The 25,562-nt window shown below is 59.4% G+C and overlaps 1 protein-coding gene across 4 annotated transcripts; it reads left to right on the top strand.

Moving 5' to 3' along the window:
• Window positions 1-5,837: 5,837 nt before the first annotated feature.
• Window positions 5,838-23,099, top strand: CSF3 (colony stimulating factor 3). Of its 4 annotated transcripts, none has more exons than XM_075911427.1 (5): window positions 5,838-5,956; window positions 16,057-16,226; window positions 18,423-18,530; window positions 19,290-19,436; window positions 21,119-23,097. In XM_075911427.1, exons 2-5 carry the CDS (start codon window positions 16,104-16,106, stop codon window positions 21,290-21,292), a joined length of 552 nt encoding a protein of 183 aa, XP_075767542.1. In that variant the 5' UTR covers window positions 5,838-5,956; window positions 16,057-16,103; the 3' UTR covers window positions 21,293-23,097. The 4 variants fall into 4 exon arrangements, with proteins under 4 accessions (XP_075767542.1, XP_075767540.1, XP_075767543.1 ...); XM_075911425.1 differs by lacking the exon at window positions 5,838-5,956 and adding an exon at window positions 15,199-15,317 and having other exon boundaries at window positions 21,119-23,099; XM_075911428.1 differs by lacking the exon at window positions 5,838-5,956 and adding an exon at window positions 15,292-15,398 and having other exon boundaries at window positions 21,119-23,098.
• Window positions 23,100-25,562: the final 2,463 nt, after the last annotated feature.

The following is a 25,562-nucleotide window of genomic DNA, read 5'->3' as shown; positions in this document are numbered from 1 at the left end:
GGTTGCTTGTGGTGGATGTCATTGCTGCACCCAGTGTGGGAAGCACACGAGGGGTTAATGAATTAAACATACTAAGCTCTCTCCCCAAACCTCTTACCCACTTCTGGGTGCATCCTTGTGTGTGTGACCTGCCGCTGGGTGGGTGGTGGTTCCTGCTACGCGGGATGTCAGAGTCACAGCTCTCACAATAATAATGGGTTACAACTTTGTTAAGCTTCAATTATGACTTTTAAAATAAAAGTTGGAAAAAAGCTGGCGTGTGTGTGGTTCTGCAGCTTCGTTTCGCAGCAGGGGCGAAACAGACGGGAAATCTCACAGCAGATGCAGTGACAGAAGGGGGTGAACTTTCACAAGGCCAGACTTTCCCTCAGAGAGCCAGCTAGTCCCTGGCACCGGCAGAAGTGGCAGCAGCTCCTTGCAGCGGTTGGACAGTGTTGGTGGAACAAACTTTATGGAAAATCCAAACTAGTCAGATCAAAGGCTCCTCCTCTCGGCTCCATCGAGTAACCCTCAGGCTTCTTCAGGGAGTTTGAGGCGGGAGTGGACCACAATGACCCTCTAATCTGATCTGCACAGCATAAAGTTCTCACATTTGGTGTTCTGCAGCACCGCCCCTTCTGCAATTCTCTCCCTCAGGCAGGGGTCGGCAACCTTTTCAAACCAGAGCATCAAACTACATCAAAGTCAGAGCGAGTGGTCAGCGAAGAGCTGTATGAGAATGCCCACTTGCAGGACTGAAAATATACAACTGACATATTAGCACCAATAAGACTTGCTCAGACTTTAATGGGACTGCTGCATCTTTTTGCATATTCCTTTCAAGTTAACATAACTGGTCAAATCCAGCTTCATTCAGGCTGTCTTCTGTCAATCTTATGGCAGGGGGTTGGGGTGTATGAGGGACTCAGGGTAAAGGGGGGGGGGGGGTTTCCAGAAAATTAACTGTGACAAAAGGAGGGAATGTCTTGCATAATGTCCCATGGGGGAGGTGGGGGGCTAGTCATACAGACTCACTTTGACCAAGGACTTGAACCCTGGACCCTCAGATGCAAAGTCTGATGCTCTAATGACTGAGCGAGCCATGTTGTGGGGGAAGAGACCCTGGGGGAGAAAAGGTGATTGCTGCACAGTACCCCATGCCTGAAGGGAAGCTGTAGGAAGGGAGCCTGGAAACAGGGCTGGAGCATGAACGGACACAGACGCAGGCGGGCGGCCTGGGCACGTGGCAAAGGAGAGATTTCTCGTCTGCATCAGGTTGAACGGGGAATGAAGTGGCCCTTCCTCCTCAAAGCTGAAACCTATTTAGGCTCTGGAGGCCAAACCAGAGTTTACTAGAAGAAATTCAGAGCAGTGGGAAAGAATTCACTAGGAAAGGAAAGGTTACATGGAAACCAACCTTCATTCTCTGGGGCTCGGGAAAGTGAAGAAATCCGTGAGCATCTTCCGCAGGGTTCATTTTCTTCTTTTTCACCTTTATCATAAAGACCCCCCCAGGCCGGAGGGAGGAAAACTCTCCCCTTAAAGAAGGGCATTTGCTTGCTTTTGCCTTGTCCTGCCGCTCGCAGCGCAGATTGGAGGGAGGGATCGGAGACCACGGCCTGTTCGAGGGGCCACATGTTAAAAAGCGGTTGAAAAACTTGAGCTGAGGCAGCAAAGAGCCAAATGTTTCATGGGCTGCAAGAAAAAGGCATCTGGTGAGCTCTTGAGAACCCTGCGAACTGACTCTGTGTATGCTACGTATACGCCTGGATGGGGTTTGGATGTAAAGTTATGAATCATGGCTCTGGACTTGTATTTTAAATGTTCGCCCCTGGGAGGCAGCAGCAGACAACAGCTGCTGAGCTAAGCAAACTGGAGCCTCGTCTGACCAGTGTCCAGGGGGTGCACCTTTGCCTTGATGCACCCACCTTCCCGCGCCAGCCGGCTCCAAACGGGGAGAGTCCCCAGCGAGCGAGGGACTGACCTGGGGAGATGCTGAAGAAGATGCAGCAGGAGTCCTGGTTGCAGGAGAGATTCGGCCACCAGCAGCTGCCCCAGGCCTGAGAGCAGGACCAGCCTTAGCCTAAGACGACAGACCCCTTTGCTCAAACATCTTGGTCACGTGCCCAGCTCAGATGGCAGCAGCAACACAGAAGGGTGGCCTGGGATGGTCTCGCCTCCCTTCCTTCTGCACTGCTGCTGGAGCTGCCTTCTGAGCTGGGTGGCCACAGAGCAGCGGTTGCTGGCCAGATGCCCAGCTCAGAAGTCAGTGCCACCACCAGCCAAAGCACAGGAGGAAGGGTGGCGTGGCATGGCACTGCTGTCCTTTCTTCTGCACAACTGGTGGCAGCACTAAGGGGTGGCGGCAGCTGCCCAGATGCCCAGCCTGGATGGCAAGCTGCGCCAGCAGCAGCACAGAAGGAAGGGAGCCATTGTCTGGTGTTACCACCTCCCATCTGTGCTGCTTCTGGCAGCAGCGCGAACATCTAAGCTGGGAAGCAGGAGAGCGCAGGCACCAAGCACAGAAGCAGCCAGCCACCGCCAGCAGCGCAGAAGGGAGGGGAGTAGAGTCTGCTACTGCCACCTTTCCTTCTGTGCCGCGGCTGGGGGGAGCGCTGCTTTCCATGCTGAGCAGCCAGGGAGCGGCGGCTGCTGGCAGGACACTCAGCTCAGAAGACAACGTCTCCACCGGCAGCAGTACAGAAGGGAAGGTGGCGCGGGATGGTGTTGCTACCCTTCCTCCGTCCAGCTGCCAGTGGCGGGGCTGTTCCGCGCTGGGTGGCCACAAAGCACCGTGCCCAGACTGGAGGGCAGCAGCGCAGAAGGAAGGGTGGGGGGGTTGCCACCTTCTGTGAGCGCAGGAGCCCAGCTGTGAAGTCATGGCCAGCAGCGGCGCAGAAGGAAGTGTAGCAAGCGATGATATTACCCCTCTTCCTCCTGCGCCGCTGCTGGCCATGGTCCGGCTTGCCAGGCTGGGCTGCTGAGAGCAGCTGCCACGCCGGCCACCCAGCGCTGAAGGCCAGGAGAAATCATGGACATTTTTCATATTTCCAAAGTCTGCCAGACAGAAACCTGAGGCCAAAGAAGAGGTCATGGCCGGGAAAACCCAAATGGATGGTGACCCTACAAGCAACCCTCTTGCATTTGCATCCCTTTTGGAGTGGCTCCCCCAGTGCGAGAAACGCTGCCCTAGAGGATTCCTCTACATCCCCGAGGTCCTACATGGAGGGTTGTTCTTGGCAGACCCTTCCCTACAACTTCCATGGAAGGGCTTGTAGATTCTCAGGGAAGTTTTCCCTGTTTCAGATATCTGCCTGGGTGGAGATTTAAGGACTAAAAGGAGATCCTGGCCAGGAAAGCCCAGATGCACAGTATGTATGTCAAACATCAGCATCCCTGGCATTAAGCGATCAGATACTTGTTTGCACAGACTTGTGTATAAAGAAACCTGTTACTTACCCAGGAATAAAAATAGTGTCTCCTGCCACTTGTATCAGTGGGATTTTATCCAGCCTTCTACTAACCCTGTAGTCTCCCGCCAGCTGCTACCTCCTCAATTTCCTGGAACAGCAAAAATGACAGGTAGCCGCCTATAAATGCAACAGCGACACAATTCTTTGTCCTAAATGAGACCTGACTTTCCACTGGCACAGAAGCAGGGATAAAAAACCATTTAAAAAGCCTGTTCTGGTCTATGTTTGAAAACAAAGAGGAAGTTTTTCTTCATGCAGCGCAGTCAACCTGTGGAACTCCTTGCCAGAGGATGTTGTGAAGACCAGGATTTTAACAGGGTTCAAAAAAAGAACTAGATACAGTCATGTCCCTCAATGGCTATTAGCCAGGATGGGTAGGAATGGTGTCCATAGCCTGTTTTTTGGAGGCTGGGAATGGGTGACAGGGGAGGGATCACTGGATAATTTCCCCGTCAGAGCGAAAAGGGGAAAACCCTCAAATCTGCCAACAAATCCCACCCTCCAAGCCACCAGCGCCCCCTCCCCCAGCAGAGTTCTGGCCCTGAAGGGTACAGAGCCAGAGACCCACTGAGGTGCAGCCGGGGCATCGCTGGTGCTAGAGAGTTTATGAGGAAGGTGCCCAGATACTAGGGTGATGGGCCCCCTGATGAAACCCTAATACCCAGCATACAGAGGGGCCCACCCCTCTTTTTGCCGCCCTTTGAAGGGTATGGTCAGCCACACGGATGGAAAGTTGAAGCTGGAGTCCCCCGTGCGGGAGATCGGCGCATGACACCAGGCACATGCTGGGTTTGATCCCAGAACCTTCCACATCCCCCCTGCGCCCCTTTAGCTAATGGGGTGATGCCGTTACCCAGAGCAGCCACTAGAGGGGGCTGTGGCACCGTCGTAGGAGTTCTAACCCCAGCCCCTGGCTGATGCAGTTTTCGGTGCAGCGGGAGTTCAGGGAGCCTGCACAGGGCACCAAGGAGCCAGGGAAAGGGCAGACACACCCCACGGAGACCCCCTGGGGATCCCTGCGGGGACAATCCCCTCCCTAACCCTCAGGTGGCCACTGTGCGAGCAGCCCCCCAACACACAGGGATGGGCAGCGCCTGCAGCGCAGGGAGGGACATGAATGGGGGCAGCAAGAAAGGGATTGTAAGGAAGAGAAGCCAATCTGTGTGACCGGCACCTGGGAGGGGAGCCCAGGGCTGGGATAGCAGAGGGAACGTATCAGCAAAGCGGTGGGGGAGCATTTCTCCCATCAGCCTCCCCCCCGTGGGGCCAGTGACCAAGCTCGGGGGAGAATCCGCAGCCGTGGTCGCTGGAACGGCGCGTCGCCCATCGAGCTTCTCCGCCCGGATAGGCCTGACACGCCTGCGGCCAGCCCCAGCCCCGCGGCCAGCCGGCAGGACGCAGGATTTCCTTACGGCCATGCCGAAACAAGATACACACAATAGCCTGGGATGAATGGGACGCCTCAGCCGGAGTCGCACCGAGCTCCACCAGGCCGGGAGGGGAGCCCACCCCCTTCCACACCCCACTGCGTCCCGCCTTGGGAGTCTCCCCACGGCCGGGTCCCGTAAGCAGAGAGCGAGAGCCAGGAGGGAGTTGCCAGGCAGCCAGTCCCTGCTCCTGCACCCGGGAAGCTGGAACCGGCCCCTGCTTTTAGTAACCGTGTGGCAAAGCTCCGGCCGTGCCCCATGGGCCCCGTGTGTCTGGGCCGTTATCGTCTGCCTCCGAGGAGCGTTGTGAGCCCCCCACCGCCTCTCACCTCTCCTAGAGGCCAGGGTCGCGGCCCACTGAGTCACGGGAGCCCCCTCCCGGATCCTGGCCTCCCTTTCCAAGAACAGGTTGTTTGGGGGGGGGAACGAGGCCTGCTCACTACTCCAGGATCCACCCAGGGACCCTCAGTAGCAGCAACCAACAGAGGGGGGCGGGGGGTGTTCCTCTAGCCCCAATCCAGCAGCCTTTCCCCCAGCCACTGCCCCAAACAGTCCCCAGTACCTGCTCCCTGGGATCTGAGCCGATCATCCCTGCTTCAGCCCAACCTCTCGGGGCAGCAGGTACGCTAGGTGGGCAAGTCTGCCTGCCCCGCCCAGACTTCACCCCGGCATCCCTACCGTAGGCATACTGGGGCGGAGAGAAGGTGCCCCCAGCGCCCACCCGCCAGGGCCAGGGAAGCTGGGGGGCACAAACACCTGCCCTCCTCGTGGGGGGGGTCACACAGGGGGAGAGCCTCAGTCAAAGGGACGGGGTGGGGGGGGGCTTGCTTCCCCCAGCCCTAGCTTTATCCACTGCCCATGCAAACACATGTTCCTTGTCCAGTCCAGTCCACTCACACTCCCTTACCTGGGAAGAAACCTTCTAAAGTAGCCCAGCCCGACCTTCATTGGCCACAGCTGCCTGATGAGCCTGCTGCTTGGGCAAGCTCTTCACTAGCCTCAGGTGCCTGCCTGCCTTGAGAGCCTGGCCCCCGCCTCTAGCAGGCCATTCAGGAAGCAGAGAAGCACCCGGCTCCGGTACGTTTGCTTGTCCCGGCCCATTGCAGCCAGCCGCCCTGGGGCTGTCACACGCGCCAGTGGGGGTAGTGGCCAGGGATCGGCCAGGAGGAGGGTCCGGGTGGTCCGCTGGCCGCGCTGCTCTGGCTGTAGGAGACTGACTGTGCCCGTCGAGTTGGGAGAGGCGGAGACGGGTCGCCCCCAGGCTGTGGCGGGGAGAGGCCTGGTGGAAGTGACCGGGCTGCTAGGAAGGGGCCGCCAGAGGATTCGACTCAGCCAAGCCCGGCTCGGTGGACGAATCCCAGTTCCCACAGGGGAAGCCAGTGGGGCTTGGGACAGCTGGGGCCACGGCTCCGGCGAGGGGGGGGGGGTCGCTTTGCACAGAGCCGCTGGCCGTCCGGGAGTGAGTCCCTTCCCTACACAAGGGGGACCCCCGGGGGGCCCACGATCCCAGGCCTGTGCCGACCTGCCCGGGAACTCTCCACCCAGGGCACGTGCACCCCAGTGCTGGAGAGAGGAGGAACCTATTCGCTGGTGTCCCCTAACTTCACTGCGCCACCGGGGGGCGCCCCCCACTGCAGCCCTTGGCAAGCCGGGCATTGAGAGCCCTTGGAGCCCTGCTGGGCGCGGACGATGGCTCAGCCCCGTTAGCCCTGAGCCGTCGCCCACCGAGCATTGGCCCCCCGGGAAGAGCAGCGCGCCCAGCAGCAAAGAGACCAGGCCCTGCCCCCGGCTCTGTCCGTGCCCCTCACTCCTGTCCCACAGCCCCCAGCGTGGCCACTCTGGCACAGGCAATGCTGAGGCTGTCTCAGCCAACGCCGCCGCTCCCCCTCGGTAGCTTTCCCCTGGGGGTGGGGCGAGCGGGCTGCGTGGCCGGTCAGCCGGGTGCTTGGGCAGCCGCTCGGGGGAGATTCTGGTGCCGCCTGGCTGATTAGCAGAGCTCCCGCCGCTGTTCCTGCCGGTGGTACCCATCCGCACATGGCTGGCTGCACATAAAACTTATTCCGCACATGGATGGAAAAGATGACAGGGCCTGTTGCTGCGGGGGGCACATAGGCTGGGCTGACACCCGCTGCCCCGGAGCAGGGCAGGGAGTGGGGCTGGGGTCTCCCTGCGCCGGAACGTCCCCTGGCGTTTATTTAGAGTCTGTCTTGTAATGGTCGCCTTGTGCTTGGGGCTACGGAGCCTGACCAGCCGCGGGTGGAAGAACTGCTCGCTGGACAGGGCTGCAGCCGGCCCGGGTGGGGGCAGGTGCCCCACCCCCTCCTACCCTGTCCCTGGAAGGGCTCTCTGCTTGGCTGTGGGTGTTCAACGGCCAGCCGGTTTTGTCCCTTCCTTGCCCCAGGTGGCTTCAAGCCAGGCGGATGCTCACAGACCCCCCCCCCACTCCCTTTACAGTTCCCTGGCCTGGTCAAAGCCCTGTGGGCCACCAAGTGGGGGCTATGAACTAGATGGCTGGGCCCATTCTGGGATGGGCAGCTGAGGCCCAGCAATGCCAGGATTGACCATGGGTCCCACAGTAGGGCAGTGAGGAGCCAGACCTGCCAGGCCGGCCATCCCCCCGCACTCAGGACTGGATCTGCTGGATGGTAGGGTTGCCAGGTGTCCAGTTCTCACCCGGACAGTTCGGTATTTTCGCCTTCCGTCCGGTAAAAAAACCCCAGAATATCTGATAATTTTTGTTTTCCTCAGAGGGAAGGCCGGCAGTGTCTGCGAGGGCGGGTGGGGAGAGCAAGGAGTGTGGTAATTTAAAGGCACAACAGCTGAAAAAGATGGCTGGCGGTGTTTTCAAGGGCAAGCGGGGAAGGGAGTGGGGGGAGCGACGAGTGCGGTAATTTAAAGGTGCGGCGACTTTTTTTGTTGTTGTTGTTGCGCTCAACCAATTTTTCCCTGCCTGTTCGGGATTTTTTGTGAAGGTATCTGGCAACCCTACCCAAGGGTCCTAGAGGAGCCTCAGGCCCCGCCTACACCCGGGACACTGAGGCTACGTCTACACTGCAGGCTTCTTTCGGAAGAAGCTTTTTTTGGAAGAGATCTTCCCAAAAAACGTCTTCCGAAAGGGCGTCCACGCTGCCAAAGTGCATCGGAAAAGTGATCGGCTTTTTCAAAAGAGAGCGTCCGGTCTGAATGGACGCTCTCTCGCATGTCAGCTGTGATTGCTATGGGCGGAGTGGCCATCAGGGCACCTGTGCTTTTTCCTCTTTCCTCTTCTTCTGAAAACATTCCCTCTTTCCTGTCCACAGACGCCTTTTTGTGAAAGAGCTCTTTCGCAAAAAGGCTTCTTCCTCTAGAATGAGGATTACTAATGCCGGAAAAAAAACCTCTCGGTTCTTCTAATTTTCTTGTGGAAGACAGCAATTGCAGTGTGGCTGTTCCTTAAGTTTTCTCAGAAAAGCAGCCCGTTTTCCTGACAGCTCTGTAGTGTAGACCTACTCTTAGGCTTTGTCTACACTGCAGGGTTTTTGCGCAAGAAGTTTTTGCGGAAAAGCACGTCCACACCTCGAAGCACATCTTAAAAGTGAGGTGCTTTTGCACAAGAGAGCGTCCACACTGCATGGACGCTCTTGCACAAGAAAACTCTGATGCTTTTTTGGATAATCTCTTTTTGTGCAAGAAACCCTGCGGAGCTTCCACACACTTCTTTTTGCGCAAGAACTCTTGCGCAAAAAGGAGTTATTCCTCGTAGAAAGAGGTAAACCTACACCACAGAACGCCCTCTGCTTAGGGTTGCCGGGTGTTCAGTATTGACCCGGACAGTCCGGTATTTTTGTCTCCTGTCCGGTAAAAAAAAATGCAGAAAATAGTGGACACCTACAATGTCTGGTATTTTCTGATTTTTTTTTTCCCCTGCCAGGAGGCAAAAATACTAGACACCTGGCAACCCTACATACACTCAGAAACCGGGCCCAGCCGCCCCCCCCCCCCCCCCCTCCCAGCTTATCTGGTTCTGCAGGGGAGTTGGCTCGAGCAGGAAAACAAGATGGCCGCCAGCAAAAAGCCTCAAAAGGCATTTCTTAAAAGGGCCATGATCCATGATGGGGTTGTTGTTTTTTTTTTTTGCTCAAAAACTTTGGTCTCCCTTTTTTTCTCAACAGAAATTTTTCCCCAGTGTTGTTTTTTTTTTGGGGGGGGGGGGAGGTGTTTGGTATTTTTGGTTAAACCATCTGGAAACTCTACCTCTATTCTGCTGTTTTATTGTAAATTTTCTTGTGCAAAAACGCGCTTGCAGTGTAGACGTAGCCTCAGTGTGCAGCCTGGAGAGCTCAGAAGCCCTGGCCAGTGCCATGCAGGGTGGGTCCCCACTGCTCTCTGTGCGGCTCCAGGAGGGGGAGGTGGGCTAGGCTCCTTCCCCGATGAGATGCCCAAAGAACAGCAGGTGGAGGGAGAACACGCTGACGCGCTGCAGCCACGGCCTGGCCAGAGCTGCTCCAGGGCCTGGCTGAGGCTCCAGGAGGGCTGGGTTTGAGCTGCCCAGCCAGTCTTGGACTCTGTTAGTCGCTGAATGGCCACCTTTAAAGCAGGTGGATCCACCCAGGAGGGGCCCTCTCAGAAAACAGCCCCCCCAGCAGCCCACCCCGCCAGCTGCAGGTACTTTAGCACCCTCCACCTGAGGAGCCCAGAGACTATGGTGATGGGTGCCGGGAGATCCCAGCTGGCCAGAAATGGAGACATTCACCTCAAAGGGCCCTCTGGTGCTTAACAAATCTCCCACGCCCAGAGGATTCGCCTCCTCCGTCCCTAAAATGCAGCCCGCTCTGGGGTGGAGCACTGCGGCTGAACGGCACACAGCAACACTGGGCAATTTCTGAGGGAAGGTGAAATCCTGTAACTAGCAGGAGAGCCTCGGTCCCGGGCAGTGCCCTGGGGCTTTCCCATCCGTACCTGCATCGCCGCCCCCACTGCCCCTTGCCCTCGGATGCTGACACCGCCCCCTTTGCACTGGGCCGCCAGCATCCCAAGCTTTAACCACTGGGCCAGCTGGCCTCCCTTTCCAGGGGAACTGGGGTAGAGCCTAGGGCTCTCACATCTGAATTTGTTTGCGGTGACGAGGCGAGAGAATGAACTAACGTGTCCGCGCACGATGGGCATGTCTGGTTTCTTCATGCCCTGCTCCGGGAGCAAAAGCAAAAGCTGATCCCAGCTCTTCCCGCTTGGGAAATCTACAAGCATCCAGGATTTCCAAACCAGGCTGGGTCACATCCTGCACTCGCCCGCCCCGCCCCCCAGGCAATCCAGGAGCAAGGCCCCAGCAGTGGAAACAGGAAAACCTTGGCCTGCGGATTTCTACATCCACTCACCCCCCAGGACGCACAATCGACCGCTCCCTTGTGACTCCCGCTCATTGGCTCGGGGGGCGCAGAGACAGACACCAGGCCGGGTCTCGGGGGTAAAGTTTTGAACAGGACAGGCCGGTATTGGAGCTTTCTGTCCGGGAAACAAATTGAGAAAATACTGGACATAGAAATGTCGGGTATTTTCTAATTGTTTTATTGTTCTCATGAGTATCAGGACGTAGTTGTGTGCTGCGTGAGCGTGTCCACCAGCCAGGCAGTATGCAGTAGAGAGGAGGGGGGCGGGGCCGGGGCCGAGGCAGGATGGACTCGCCCGTGCACCCCGCTGGGACCATGTGTGGGTCGGGCAGCACCCCAAGATCTGCATGTGCCCGGGCCAGCCCGGCTCCCCGCCGGCCAGTTCCCCCCAGCGAGGCCTTCCCCCCTCAACCCCTTCCCTGCCAGCCTGCTCCCTGCCGGCCAGTTCCCCCCAGCAAGGCCTTCCCCCCTCAACCCCTTCCCTGCCAGCCCTGCTCCCTGCCGGCCAGTTCCCCCCAGCGAGGCCTTCCCCCCTCAACCCCTTCCCTGCCAGCCCTGCTCCCCGCCGGCCAGTTCCCCCCAGCGAGCCCCGCTCCTCCCAACCCCTTCCCGACCAGCCCCCCCCCCCCAACCCCCTCCCAGCCAGCCCTGCTCCCCGCCGGCCAGTTCCTCCCAGCGAGGCCTTCCCCCCTCAACCCCCTCCCAGCCAGCCCCGCTCCCCGCTGGCCAGTTCTTCCCAGCGAGCCCCGCTTCCCCCAACCCCCTCCCGGCCAGCCCTGCTCCCCAACAGCCGGATCCCCCCAGCGAGCCCCGCTCCCCCCGACCTCTTCCCAGCCAGCCCTCCCCCCCCCCCGCCGCGATCAGCCCCGCTCTCCCTGACCCTCTCTTGACCAGCCCTGTTTCCCTCCCAACTGGTCCCCCCCTCCCATTCTGAGATCATGTGTGTCCGGTATTTTTTTGAAAGCCATCTGGTAACCCTACGCGGGGGCGGGGGCTTTCTGCGCCGTGAGCTCTCCAGCTGAGTTGGGCTGAGCGACACCCTGGGAGAAGGTGCCGCAAAGAAGAGTCCTTCCCCCCCGTGACGTGCCCGGGGCCCGTGGGTCCGCCCGGTCCAGGGCTCAGGCGTGGTTGCTATGTGGGCAGGACTCTCCGTGAGCCCCATCCACGCTGGCGGGGGGGGGGGGGGGGGACAGCTGCTCTGGCTAGCTCAGCCCCCTCCCCTCAGCTCAGTCTCAGGCCTAGCAGAGCCTCCGGCCTGGGGCGTGGAGCTCGGGGTTGCTCAAACGCTGTGGCTCCACCACAAAAGGTCACGTTTCCCAAGGGGGTTGGCCAAGCCTGGTGGAAACTCCACCAAGCCTGATAACCATGACCCAGCTCCCTCTCACATGCCCATCCCCGTCGCTCCTGGGCTTGCCCCCAGGCCCTGCAAGAGAAAGCCGCTCTGACTTCCCCTCCAGGCCTGTTTCTGACTCACACACTCTTCTTTTTAATGGCCCGAATTCTTGAAAAACAAAAGGCAGCTGACACGCCCAATGGGTCACCCTGAGCCAGCACTTTCCATCTTCCCCAGTTCCAAGGAGGGGGCATCGGCCGTCCCAGGGATCAAGACCCACAGGGGTGATTTCGTCCCCTCGCTCCTTTCGCCGCCCAGCGGGGTCAGGGCCTGAAATCGGGCTGCAGCTGGAGGGACATTTGAAAGCCTGGAAACTTTGCCACCGGCCTTCCCGCCAGAGGCTGTATGTTGGGAGACTCTGCCTCCCAACCAGCGACATTCCCCAGGGCACCGGCTCTGCCCAGCCCACGGCGAGGGGCTCTCCAGCCTGTCTCCAGTCAGGGAGCCACAGGCAGGGTTGGCCCCTGTCCCCCGGGCGAGCATCAGCCAGAAATGTTTATGGAGTACACTGAATTCTGCCTTGCAGCCTGTAGAAGGACGTGATGCAGATCAGGCTGGTGAGCAATTGGCATTCATACCCCATTTCTCCAGTCCCTGGCACAGAGAGGGGGAGCTAGCCACTCCCCGGACCATCGAGCAAGCGAGAGAACCCAGGAGTCCTGATGCCCCATCCCTTGCGCTCCAACCACTAAGCTAACTTCTCTTTTATGAAAACAATTCAGATCCTTAGGAGCAGTGTTATAGCCTTGGATTACTTGAATTATCGCCTGAAGTCAGGAACACAATGCACAGTTAACCGGTGGAACTCCTCGCCACAGGATGTTGTGAAGGCCAGGACTCTAACAGGGTTCAAAAAAGAGCTAGATAAATTCATGGAGGTTAGGTCCATCAGTGGCTATTAGCCAGGATGGGCAGGAATGGTGTCCCTAGTCTCTGTTTGTCAGAGGCTGGGAATGGGTGACAGAGGAGGGATCACGTGATGATTTCCTGTTCTGTTCACTCCCTCTGGGGCACCTGGCACTGGCTACTATCAGCAGACAGGACACTGGGCTAGATGGGCCTTTGGCCTGACCCAGTTTGGCTGTTGTTATGGGTCTAGTGGGCAGCGCAGGGAACTGTCTGTCAGGTTCCACAACAGGGCACCAGAAACCTAGCATCAGACCTGGCCCCGCCTCAGTTTCCTCTCTCTCCTGTAAGCCAGCGGGCCCAGCCGGTGCATCAGTGACATCCCCACACTCCAGGGATCTGCGATTTTGTCCCTTTCACCAGCTCAACACCAATCCCAACAGGTGCTGCCTGCCCTGGGGTATCCCCAGCCTGCTTCTCCTCCGATTCCTTTCCACTTCGTTCCCCCGCCCCGGCCTCCTTACGCTCTCCCCAGAGGTAGCTGCTTGTTCTTTTGGCTCAATCTGGGAAGCAGGTGGGGCCCTACGCACCTCCCTATGGGGGCCTTCGGAGGAGGACAGCTGGAGCTGGGGGAGCGGGTGGAGCCAAAAGTTAGAACTTTTCCGGCTCTTCTGCCCCCCCACCCCCCACTGTGTGACCCCCCTCGGCTCTTTCTTTTGCCAAAGCAGCCGTTCCAGCTTAGGGCACAAGCGCCAGCTAAGTGGTGCTGCTCAAATGAATCAGCGGCAGAGCACCACCGAAAGCGTCCAGGTTGTCCTTAGGGTTCAGAGTTAACACTCCATTGAGGTGGCTGGCATAATTTGCGCCTCTCAGAGCAATTGCCTGGGGCGGGCGGGCTCAGGTTACGCTCTGTTCATGCTTCCTTCAAAACCGGGAGCTGTTGCCTCTGGCGGACCTACCCTCGCTGGAACCGGGGATCCCCGCGGAGCCCAGGTGGGGAGAACATCCATGGAACAACCCAAGCCTGCTGACTGGCCCCGGAGATGAGGGGATTTGATCAAGACCACAGAGGTGAAGTGTGTGGCGGGGGGGAGAGTCAGGTCCCAGCTCCCCCTTCCCCACATCACTTGGCTCTGAGAGGTGGTGCTGGACACATGGTTTCCCTCCCCGTGCCAGGGCTGTGCGGGTTGGATTTTTTATTGCTCTGGGACTTACCCAGAATCCCCATTTCCTCATTCCCAGGCTGGTGGAACATGGAGCTTGCGGTTAAAAGGAGCCCGGACAACACATTCCAGGCCGGCCCACTACGTGCTGCACCTGCTCTGCCACGGGGCTGGGCTCAAACCCAGCTCCCCAGCCCAACTCCCGGGGGCCGCGGAGACGTCGCCCCACCCCCAATCAGGAGCTGGTTCAGCTGGCTCCGTGTCAGGCAGGCCAGCCGGGCGCCGGGCAGTGGTTTCCCCACCAGCCTGCCAAAGAGAGAACGCCGAGGAGTTCGGAAGCAGCACCCGCGTCAGATCCTTGAATCCGGGAAAGGAACGCCAAAGGCGACCGCCACCGGGTTGCTGGGGTGTGGCCACATCTGGCGTCGTAGGCCCCTTCCCCATCCCGAGTAGGGATGTCAAATCCGGTTTCATTGGTTAACGGGTTCATTGATTAAAGGCAGGCACGGGGGAGGATCTGCTCCACCCCACTGCTTAACCCGTTAACCTTTGCCATCCCAAATCCCAAGACAGCCAGCGCAGCTGGGAAGAGGCCCCGAGTGGCGTTTGTCCCCCACCGGCGCTGCGGGGCTGCTGCACATACGCTGACGTCCTGGCCCTGCTGAGATCCACAGCAAGAGTCCCACGGCCTTGAATTTCACCCACAGGCATTCCTGCCCCAGCGTGCTAGCCCCCCAGAGAGACAAGGCAGACGGAGAGGGAACCGGCGTCAGCCCTGGGGGTCTGTCCCTTCTGCCAAGATCTTCAAGGGCAGCTCCTTGATTTTAGGGCCTTCCGCGAGACATCCAGCATCACTAGCCACCTTTGAAAGCCAGCCGAAAGCCTTGCCGTGCCTCGGTTTCCCTCTTTGGGACTCGTGATCCTTCCCTCTCTCCTGAGGGTGGGCTGGGACTGTCTGGGGTTCAGACACCCTGGCGAGGGGCCCCCCTCCATGCCTAACGCACAGGTGTCTCTCTGCAAGCCCAGACATGCTGGTTTCATTGGTGGCAAAGCACATACCACATGAGTGGTTCTACTTGACCACAAGCAAACAAAGCAATAAGGAAAGACCTAGGCACTTGGTTAAATCAACAATCGCTCCTCTCAGGTTGCTCCAGAACAAAGCAGCTGCTTATTTTTAATTTTAAGGATAACCAAGTGTGATCAGGAGTGAGATGTCTGGTCCGCTCACAACGACATCTGATATTTTGGGGAGAGGCCGGCTTTGGGGCTGTTGTGAGGTTCAAAAGGCAATGGAGTTTCTCTTCATCTTGCCCCAGAGGGCTGGAGAATGGATCTAACAGCCACAAAGTAGCTCTCCAGGACAACCAGTTGGAGCCATTAAACAATTAAAAAAAAAAACCACCTTTTGGCGAAATCCAAAATCTATCAGAGTAAATATTCTAGGAATTTAGTCGTGAGCTGAAGGATTTGTCATGATTTCATCACAGTGAATTTTCCCCTACAAGACTATAAATGCCTTGTATTGATGAGAGGTTCAGCATTCGTGAACTGAAAGGGACTAGTGCAGCTTTTGTATCTGCCTGATTTGCATTCCCGGGAACTGTCATAAACTTGAAAGGGGAGGAGATTCCAGAAGATCCTGGCACTTAGAATGAGATCACTTGAAAGTAAGTATGAATCTTCACTCAACAGCCACAGAAACGGTAGCCACTGATCTCCTAGTAGCAAACTGCCTGGATTTATTCTAGGTGAGCGGGCTGGTAAGTTTGATTTGGGGACTAACCCTTTCTACATTTGCTCTGTGGGAGGATTGGCTCGTTTTTCTGATCTTTATTTTTTTAAAAATCTTTTTTTCCCTTCTTCCTACTATATTTGTCTATGTATAATCAGGAAAAGACTAGCGGGGAGGACAAATACACCCATTTGAAAGGCACGTGTTTGATACAGGCTGGGTTATGTTTGGCACAGGTGGGGTTTATTTTGTACAGATTACGGGTGTGTTTGTCTCACTGCCAAAAAGTTCTGAGTTCTGGGCATCTGAAAGCAGAAATCAAAGTCCTGTTCTCGCCTTAATTGTCAGCGCTTTTCACAGAGGCTGGGTTGATTTAGACGCTCCTTGGGCAGAGATTAGGGGTAGGGTTGCCAGGGGTCTGGTTTTGAACCGGACAGTCCAGTATTTGAGCTTTCTCTTCGGGAAACACATTGAGAAAATAGAAATGTCCGATGTTTTCTAACTAAGATGGAATGTCGATTGTGATGGAAGGTCAAGTGTGTCTGGTATTTTTGTTGAAACCATCAATTGGGGCCCTAATTGGGGGCACAGCACGTTTTGGGGTGATGCTATAAGCCGCATCCTGCCTGACAGGCACTCACTCATCTGACTGTCTCTTCCCCTCTCTCCCCCAGCTGTGCTGCTGTTGCTAGTCAGCACCGTGCTGGGCTTGGGGGTCACCATGCTGCACGCAGCCCCCCTGCCCGAGTTCTCCGGGGACCAAGATTTCCAGCAGTTCCTGCAGAAGGACCTGGAATACATCCGCAAAATCAAAGGGGACGTGGCCCGGCTGCAGGAGCTCATGGTGAGTCGCGGGAGAGGCGCGGAGGCCAGTCGTGGGAGGTTGGGGCGGGGAGGGGGGGAAGGCGACACACTCCGGGGGGGGCTCATCTCTCCAGCTGCACGAAGGGGCTTCTCCCCCCCGCTGTGAGAAAGCAGCAGCGTTCCCTGGCAGCAGGGGGTCATGCTGGGGGCCACAGCCTGGAGGGGAGAGCTGTGCCGTGCATTTGACTTAACAAGGGACGGTGCTGGCAGCCCGCGCTGAGCACCGACATTCTGACTTCATCTCTGCTGGGATCTTCCCCCAGGCTCGCAGACGGACAGAGATCCGGACAGACAGGCTCCCCCGGCAGCTCCTGCTTAGTCTTGGGTTGGGGGGAGGACTGAGCCGCGGGAGACAAGCTGGGAGTCACGGTGGTGCCATCCCTTGAGGTAGAGAGGTGGGGCAGGACTTCCTCGGGGACAGATACCCGACCAGCTCCCAACTGGCAGGGTCACACACGAGGGCCCTTCTGAGCCAGCGAACTGAGCAACCGGCAGCCGCTGGCCCCCGGGGCAGGAGGAATCGTGCGTCTTCGCCTCCCCAAAGCAAGAAGCTGACACGGGCCCATCCCTGCCCAGGGGCGTTGGACGCTGCTCGGGGACCAGGCCTGACAATTTGCCCAGCCACGAGGCAGAGGATCCGTCCGCGCAGCGGGTGCAAACTGCAGCCTTCCCTGTCTGGTGTCTCTGCCCTGCCTGATGCAGGCGGCAAGCAGGATGGTGAATCCTCCTCTTCAGGCTTTGGCCCCTCTCCCGGCCTGGTCCTCGTACCCGTCTGCAGCCCGATCCGGGTACACCCGCACCGAGGTGTTTTCAGAAGCAGGCCCTTAGGATTTGCCCCCCTCCTCTCCCCGCAAAAAAAGTTTTTTGCGCCGATCGCGTTAAATTTAGAAGCGGCCCTTGGCCAGGCCGCGAGCCCGGGGGATCCGAATGGAACGGGCATGTTTCCTGGAGATTGCAGCCTGTGGTTTCCAGTCTCTTAACCCGGTGGGGCAGGGAGGCTGCCGCCAGCGGAGCTGTGTGCTTTGATCCGGTTTCCACGGTCCCGCAGGACCACGCTGGCCAATGCGCAGAGCGGAGCCCCTCTCCTTTCCTGCCCGTCTCAGGGCCGGGCCAGCGGGCAGGATGATACCAAAATGCAAACAGCAAAACATTGCTGGGAAAAAGGCAGGCGAGAAGAATAGGATCACGGAAAAGTCGGGCTGGCCGGGTCTCAAACCCAGACCCTCCCCGGCAGGTGCTGAGCCCGGCCACGCCCCTCGGCGCTAGAAAGTTTTTCCCAACATGTGACCTCCACCTCCTTGGCGGCAGCTTCAGCCCATTGTCTCTTGCCTCGCGAGCGCGGAGGAAAACGGCTCCCCATCCTAACGCAGGGCGGGATAGGACAGTCACTCCGCGGGTCTCAGACACCTGTCACGGCTCTCCGGAACGGCAGGAGCCTTTTTCACCACACGCTGGGTTCCTGTGCAGCTTGTGCCCTGCTATAACCAACCCCCAGAGCCTCGTCTTGCCGCGGCCACGCCAGCTGGCTTCGTTCGCACCTCGGGCCCTGGGTCTTGTTCTCTGCCCCTGCGTCGTGCTTGGCACTTGACAATGGTGGATCCAGTTTTCCCCAGAGTGTTTCCAGGGTTGGGGGGCATCTGGAACCCAGCCTGGTCCCCCCATTCTCAGCCGCGAGGGGGGCCCAGGAAAAGCCCTTGCTAGTAGGGTTGCCAGGTGTCTGGTATTGAACCGGACCATTTGGTATTTTCGCCTCCTGGCTGGTAAAAAAATTCGGAAAATACGGGACATCTAAAATATCCAGTATTTTATAATTTTTTCCCAGCCAGGAGGTGAAAATCCCGGGTGCTTACCGGGTTCCACAGGGGAGCTGTCTGGCCCGGTGCAGGGAGGCAAGATGGTGGGAAGCTGCCGGTGACCACCTGTTAGAGCCAAAAAGACTCAAAAGTGTTTCTTAAAGGGGCCACGCTTTTTTTTTTTTTTTTTTTTTTGCTGAACAACCCTGGTCTCCCCTTTCTTTTTTTCTCAAATAATTTTTTCCCCGGTGTGTGTTTGGGTTTTTTTGGGGGGGAAGGGGGGAGAGATGTTCGGTATTTTTGGTTAAACCATCTGGCAACCCTACTCGCTAGCTGAGACAGAGGCAATGTTGACGGGGCCTTTTCTTCTCCCCCCACATCAGTGTTCGACCTTTCAACTGTGCAGTGAGGACGAGCTCCTGCTTGTCAAGCAGAAACTGGGCATCACCCAAGCGCCGCTGGACCAGTGCCACAGCAAGACCTTCCAAGTGGTGAGTCCGACTGCAAAGGGAGTCCGGCAAGGTCCCGCTGGCACCAGAACCCATCTCCCAGGTGGCTGCTGGGTCAGCTCCGAGAGGGTCAGAGGAGCCGCACCCCGCTGTGCCTCCCGGGGGGGAGGTGGGGGACAGAGGACACTCCTGCAATGAGCTGATGGTTCTCAGCTTCGGCTTCTCTCCTGCCAGGACGGGCTCCTCTAACACAACAATGGAACCACGTCAACCCCGTCCCTCTGCCAGGCTCACAGGACCCAAATGCTGCCCCCCCCCCCCCCCCCCCCCGCTAAACTACCAAGCTCTCAGCTAAGTCAGCAGCCGCGACTCCAAGACCGGGCCTGGCTTGTAAACCAAACCCTAAAAATACTCCCGCCAAAGACAGCCAGGTGGGGTTCCTCCCGGCCCTGGCAAACGCCTCTGGAACTTGGCTCAGCCCTTCCCGTCCTCGGGGACACCCCGCGCCAGCCTCCGTGGTGCCCAGCAGAGCGCCACGGATCCCTCAGCCTGGCCTGTGGGCGCCCTCCGGCCTTTGCGGGGTGTTGAGCTCAATGGTCACTTCCCTGGCCCGAGGGGAGTCCCAGGGACCCCGCCAGGGAGAAGGGGCCCGCTGCCATGCTGGAGGGTCACCGCCGGCAGCGTGTTTCGCCGAGATAGACGCCGCCCGGAAGAGAGGGCGGTCAGGGCCCGGCAGCACCGAATGGGCCCGCGTCCCAGCGCCGGCCTCCGCGCTAAACGCCTTCCCTCTCGTGCCCACAGGATGCCTGCTTCAGCCAGATCCGGGACGGGCTCCAGATCTACCACGGCCACCTCGCCCTCCTCCTCCCGCTCCTGCCGGCCCACTCCAGCCTCGTGGACCCCCTGCGGCTGGACGTCTCCAACCTGTCCACGAACATTCAGCAGCAGGTGCGCGGCTCGCCCGGCGGGTGGGACCAGGCCCCCAGACTCCTGGGGCTTCGCTCTGGCTGTGGCTCGCCCGGCGGGTGGGACCAGGCCCCCAGACTCCTGGGGCTTCGCCCCGAACGTGGCTCGCCCGGCGGGTGGGACCAGGCCCCCAGACTCCTGGGGCTTCGCTCTGGCCGTGGCTCGCCCGGCGGGTGGGACCAGGCCCCCAGACTCCTGGGGCTCCGCCCTGGCCGTGGCTCGCCCGGCGGGTGGGACCAGGCCCCCAGACTCCTGAGGCTCCGCCCTGGCCGTGGCTCGCCCGGCGGGTGGGACCAGGCCCCCAGACTCCTGGGGCTTCGCCCCGGCCGTAGCTCACCCGGCAGGTGGGACCAGGCCCCCAGACTCCTGGGGCTTCGCTCTGGCCGTGGCTCGCCCGGCGGGTGGGACCAGGCCCCCAGACTCCTGGGGCTCCGCCCTGGCCGTGGCTCGCCCGGCGGGTGGGACCAGGCCCCCAGACTCCTGGGGCTCCGCCCTGGCCGTGGCTCGCCCGGCGGGTGGGACCAGGCCCCCAGACTCCTGGGGCTCCGCCCCGGCCGTGGCTCGCCCGGCGGGTGGGACCAGGCCCCCAGACTCCTGGGGCTCCGCCCTGGCCGTGGCTCGCCCGGCGGGTGGGACCAGGCCCCCAGACTCCTGGGGCTCCGCCCCGGCCGTGGCTCGCCCGGCGGGTGGGACCAGGCCCCCAGACTCCTGGGGCTCCGCCCCGGCCGTGGCTCGCCCGGCGGGTGGGACCAGGCCCCCAGACTCCTGGGGCTTCGCTCTGGCCGTGGCTCGCCCGGCGGGTGGGACCAGGCCCCCAGACTCCTGGGGCTTCGCTCTGGCCGTGGCTCGCCCGGCGGGTGGGACCAGGCCCCCAGACTCCTGGGGCTCCGCCCCGGCCGTGGCTCACCCGGCGGGTGGGACCAGGCCCCCAGACTCCTGGGGCTCCGCCCCGGCCGTGGCTCACCCGGCGGGTGGGACCAGGCCCCCAGACTCCTGGGGCTTCGCTCTGGCCGTGGCTCGCCCGGCGGGTGGGACCAGACCCCCAGACTCCTGGGGCTTCGCTCTTGCCGTGGCTCGCCCGGCGGGTGGGACCAGGCCCCCAGACTCCTGGGGCTTCGCTCTGGCCGTGGCTCGCCCGGCGGGTGGGACCAGGCCCCCAGACTCCTGGGGCTCCGCTCTGGCCGTGGCTCGCCCGGCGGGTGGGACCAGGCCCCCAGACTCCTGGGGCTTCGCTCTGGCCGTGGCTCGCCCGGCGGGTGGGACCAGGCCCCCAGACTCCTGGGGCTTCGCTCTGGCCGTGGCTCGCCCGGGGCGTGGGACCAGGCCCCCAGACTCCTGGGGCTCCGCTCTGGCCGTGGCTCGCCCGGCGGGTTGGACCAGGCCCCCAGACTCCTGGGGCTTCGCTCTGGCCGTGGCTCGCCCGGCGGGTGGGAGGGCAGCCAGGTCCCCCTCTTCCCATCACCCTGCTGCATTCCCGGGCCCAGCGTGCTTGACTGGGACAGGGACAGCGGCCCAGGGACCTGGCCCTGACCTGCCACTCGACTGAGGCTTGGGGCGCTTTGGGCCTGCGGGAGGCCACGTGTCCAGGGCAGGGTCTGGGTGCCCCAGGAGTGTCAGGCCCTGGCTCCCTCCCTAACGTGGCTCCCTGCCTCCCGCTCCTGCAGATGGAAGACCTGGGGCTGAACACGGTGACGTACCCCGTGGCCGAGGGCCAGGGCCCCCTGCCCAGCTTCTCCTCCGACTTCGAGAAACAAGCCGGCGGATTCATCATCCTCGCCAACTTCCAGCGCTTCCTGGAGATGGCCCTCCGGGCCCTCCGGCACCTCACGCAGCTGTGACGGGGACGCGCCACGGCCGCCTTCCCCGCATCGGCGCATCGGAGGGGCTGGGCTTTGAGATCTAAGGGAGGGCTGCACGGGGGGCAAGGACCGTCCCTCGATTCCTCCTTATGCCCAAAGCCCTCCCCAGCGAACCACCACTCTGCAAAGCAACCACCCACCTTCCCAGCTACGGGACTGGGTGGGGCTTTTAGCAGCAGCTAACCCCTGCCCCAAACCCCTGTGAACTGTTGCCGAGGTTTGAGGCTGGGGCCGGGTCTCTCTCTGGGTGACCTGACAGCTGGCGTGAAAAACTGGGACAGGCTGGGTGGTCAGAGGCGCCTAGTTACGACTAAGTCCCGAACACTGAGTCTGCCCCAACGAATTCAGGACCTCCAGTCCCATTGAGCTATTTTAAGGTTATTTATTTCTCATCTGTGAGCTCCGCCCGGCTGGTGCATCCCCGCACACGACCCCGCTGCAAACACCGCCAGAGCCCACAGATGAGAAATTATTATTTAATATTTATGGCTATTTAATATTTATAGGGGCTTGGAACCTGGGGGCGGATGTCTTTCCGCGCAACAGGTTCCACGGTGGATGTTTGAGGTCACAATCCCTTTCCTGTCTAGCGAGTCCCGGGCATCTGCGCTGATTGTTTGGCAACCTCAGCAAAGCCAGAAGCAGGCAGCCGGCTCGGGGCTGCTGGTGCTGCATATTGATATATGTGTGCAATGGCGTTACTGTTTAATATTTAAACAAATGAGCATATGCAGGACCGGCCGCTTGCTGTTTGGTAGCCAGACTGAGCTCTTGAGTACCAGCTCTGGCCCAAGTCCCTGTGGGATCTTGGGCAACCACTTGTGCCTCGGTTTCCCCATATGTCAAATGGGGGATGCTGATGTTTACCTACCTCACAAAGCTGGTGTGAGGCTTAATTTTTTTTCCTGGCCAGCTGAGGGCAAGCGAGTAGGCTGGCAGAGCCACCTGCTGAGAGGGGATTGCTGGGAGTGATCAGCTCCTTGAGCGTAGAGAAACCTGTACTCTGCCAACCCCCCCATTTGCCCTCAATGAGCTCTAGCTCAGGCCCCAAGCATGCACCTGGTGTAGCCCGCGGCCCAAGCCACGTCCCTCCTTCTTATACCTGGGAGGTGGGGCAAGTAGCGGGCTCCCAGCTCTCCTACAGACTACCTGCATGCCCACAGGCATGTCCCTTCCCTGATCCCTGCCTCAGTTTCCCCCTCCACACAAGTGGGTAATCCCCAGATGAATACACTTTAAAAGTATTTTCCTTCCTGGCTTGTGGCCAGCGCAGGGCCAGAATTGGCTAGCATTGTTTTTGTTAATAGTCTAGTGCAGATATGCAAAACTAATTATTATTTAACAGCCCGGCAGGAGGGCAGGCTCCTTAATTAGCAAAGTCCTTATTGGGGTAGTGGCCATTCTCACTGAAGGCCAGGGAGGTCTCTAGCTCTTCCTCCAAGAAAACAAGAGAGGGCTGTTGTGAATGCGACTTTCCTGTAACTATTTTTATATTATTTTTATATATTTATATTTTCGACGTGCACAATCGTCCTCCTTCATTCATGTCAAACTGGTTTTATTTATTAAAATGTAATTTTTACATCTTATTTTTTCCTATGAATTATTATCGCTCCTTTAATTTGAAATGGTTTTTTGCGACGCTTGGGTCGCCCGACTCCGAGCAGACACACACACGGCTCAAATTCCAGCCACCCTGAATGCAGCCAGCGTGGCGTGGGCGGGAGGGAGCCGGGTGGCCTGTATGTTACAAAGCAGTCACCGACTGGCAGCCCTTATGCATTTCGATAGCAATCACGTTGTACTCGAGCAGCGGCGACTGTACAGTTCCACCTCCCCCGACGATCCGGATGAAGGATGTTTGTGCTTAAATGGCTGGAGCTTAATTGGAAAAAAAAAAAATCACATCCAAGCTCTTCCTTGCCAATCCTGGAGTCAGGCCCTGTCGCATGGTGAAATGCTTCACAGAGTGGGATCGTGTCTTGCCTTGACCTCGCTTATATTTCAGCGTGTTCTATTTATTGCTGCCTCTGAGCGTGGGCTCAGACCAAAGTGATTTGTGTTGTTATTTAAAACAAATACACTTATTTTGGTTGGTGCCTTCCCACCCGTGAGCGTGTGTCCGAACGTCTCCGGAGGCAGACGGGCGTGTTTCGCCAGAAATGAACTAGCTCCTTCCCTGGGGTACTGGCAAAGAGCCCCGCACGCTTAGCGACGGGCCAGAGAATGCGCCTTACTCCTTCAACGCGCTCGGCTTCGTGCCAGACCGCCCTGCCGCAGGACCGGGCCCGGCCGGGCAGAGCTCATCTAATATTAAATGCAAACTGCACCCGAGCTTAGCCAGAGCCAGCGACCGAGACTTTGCCGGTAGTCGGAGCCATCTAGCCCTGCAGCCTGTTACCGAACTAGATGGGGCTTTCCTGAGGGGCAAAGGGTGTTGGTGCCAGCCCCCCCCGTGGGACGTGGCCCTCAACAGCTTTGGCTCCCTTGAAGCAGTTCTTACCCAAAGCTCGCAGGGCCAGCTCAGAGCTCCAGCACCACAGAAGATAGGACAGCTCAGGCGCAGGCAAGGGGCAAAGAAGCTGCTCGGTGTCCGCGTCCTTGTCCCCGTCCTGAGCACAGCAGCCCTGCTCCGGGGCTCCTGCGCAGACACCGGGGGCTCGGCCGTGGGACAGGGTGGGGACGGCAGAGCTGTGGGTGGAGGAGCCCGGCAGCCTCATGTCCACACAGGGCAGCGAGGGGCTGGCTGCTCTGTCCCAGGACCAGTCCTCAGCCTAGTGAACCGGTCTCAGGCCCAGCTAACTCAGCTGGGAGCGAGGGGGCTCTAGCCTGAGGCTCTAGGCATGGTGGCTCTGTAACCACCCTTTCCCCTGCCAGACCTGGGCCCGGAGCCTGCCCACTGCCAGGGCCCTCAATTCCCACGGCAGGCAGGGGGAGTCAGCGCTTCCCGGGAGTGGATCCCGCGCTCTCTCGGCTGAATGGCCAAGCCTGAACGCCCATCGCCCCGGAGAAATACCCCCTCGAGTCTAACGGGCTCAGCCCACCCTCCAGGATCTCTCCGCGGGGACTGAACCGCACCTCACCCTGTTGCCAGAGCGCCTAGGGGCTCCCATCCACGGGACCAGACCCTGTACAGGCACCAAGCCAAGACCATCCCTGCCTGGCTGGCAACACACAGGAGAACTGATGAGATAGAGGAGCACAGGGCGACGGTACTGGGTCTTAGCAGCCTCACCGTCCGCCCGTTGCTGCAGCCCCTGGCAGGCCAAGGGGAGTTCTGCAGGGTGTCTCCCACCGGAGCACGGGGCAGCCGGGATGAGCGCGCCTGGGGGCTAGTTGGAGAAGGAAGCGCGGGGCGGCCAGGCGGGCCCTGTGAGCCGAGGAGCGGGCGGTACCGGGAGGCCGGCTGGGGGAGGCGGGCAGGGCAGTGAAGACAAGCAGCGAGGGGTTGAAGTGGCGATGCAGAACGAGAAGGGGGAGATACAGAGAGAGGGGCGAGAGGGTCAAAGCAGCCCGCCGGCGGCACTGGGCGCGGATACCAGTGGGGCTAGGCCGCGCCGGCCCCGGCCCTGTTGTGTCAGACAGGAGATGTAGTGCGCCGGGGGAGAGGTTTGGCTCACACCTGCTGCTCTGCCCTCAGGTTCCTGAGACCCAATCAGTGAAACAAGGCATCCCCCTAAACACCCTCCAGGGCTAATAGCTAGCAGGTTTAAAACAAACAAAAGGACATTTTTCTTCACACCACACACAACCTGTGGAACTCCTTGCCACATGATGTTGTGAAGAGTGGGACTTTAACCGGTTTCAAAAAAGAACTAGATAAATGCATGGAGGTTGGGTCCATCAATGGCTACTAGCCAGGATGGGTAGGAATGGTGTCCCCAGCCTCCGTGTGTCTGGGGCTTAAAATGGATGACGGGAGGGATCACTTGACGAGTTCCTGTTCTGTTCGTTTCCTCTGGGGCACCTGGCATTGGCCACTGTCGGCCGACAGGACACTGGGCGAGATGGATCTTTTATCTGACCCAGTCTGGCCGTTCTTAGGAGTCAAGATTTGGCTGAGACATCATCGAAACCTAACAGGGCAAGCTGGTCGGTGCCTCCCGAGGGGCCAGCTTCCCAAACCAGGCACAGAGGCACCTCCACTGAGTGTGGGCAGGGCAGCCTGGGCTGCACCCTCTCACTCCACCTCTTGGCACCAGAAAGACGCCTAGAAATCACCCGCTATGGACAAAGGACCAGGCTTCAT

Source organism: Pelodiscus sinensis, chromosome 29 (assembly GCF_049634645.1).
Source record: "Pelodiscus sinensis isolate JC-2024 chromosome 29, ASM4963464v1, whole genome shotgun sequence".
NCBI lineage: Eukaryota > Metazoa > Chordata > Testudines > Trionychidae > Pelodiscus > Pelodiscus sinensis.
This window is presented reverse-complemented; position numbering and strand designations above follow the sequence as displayed.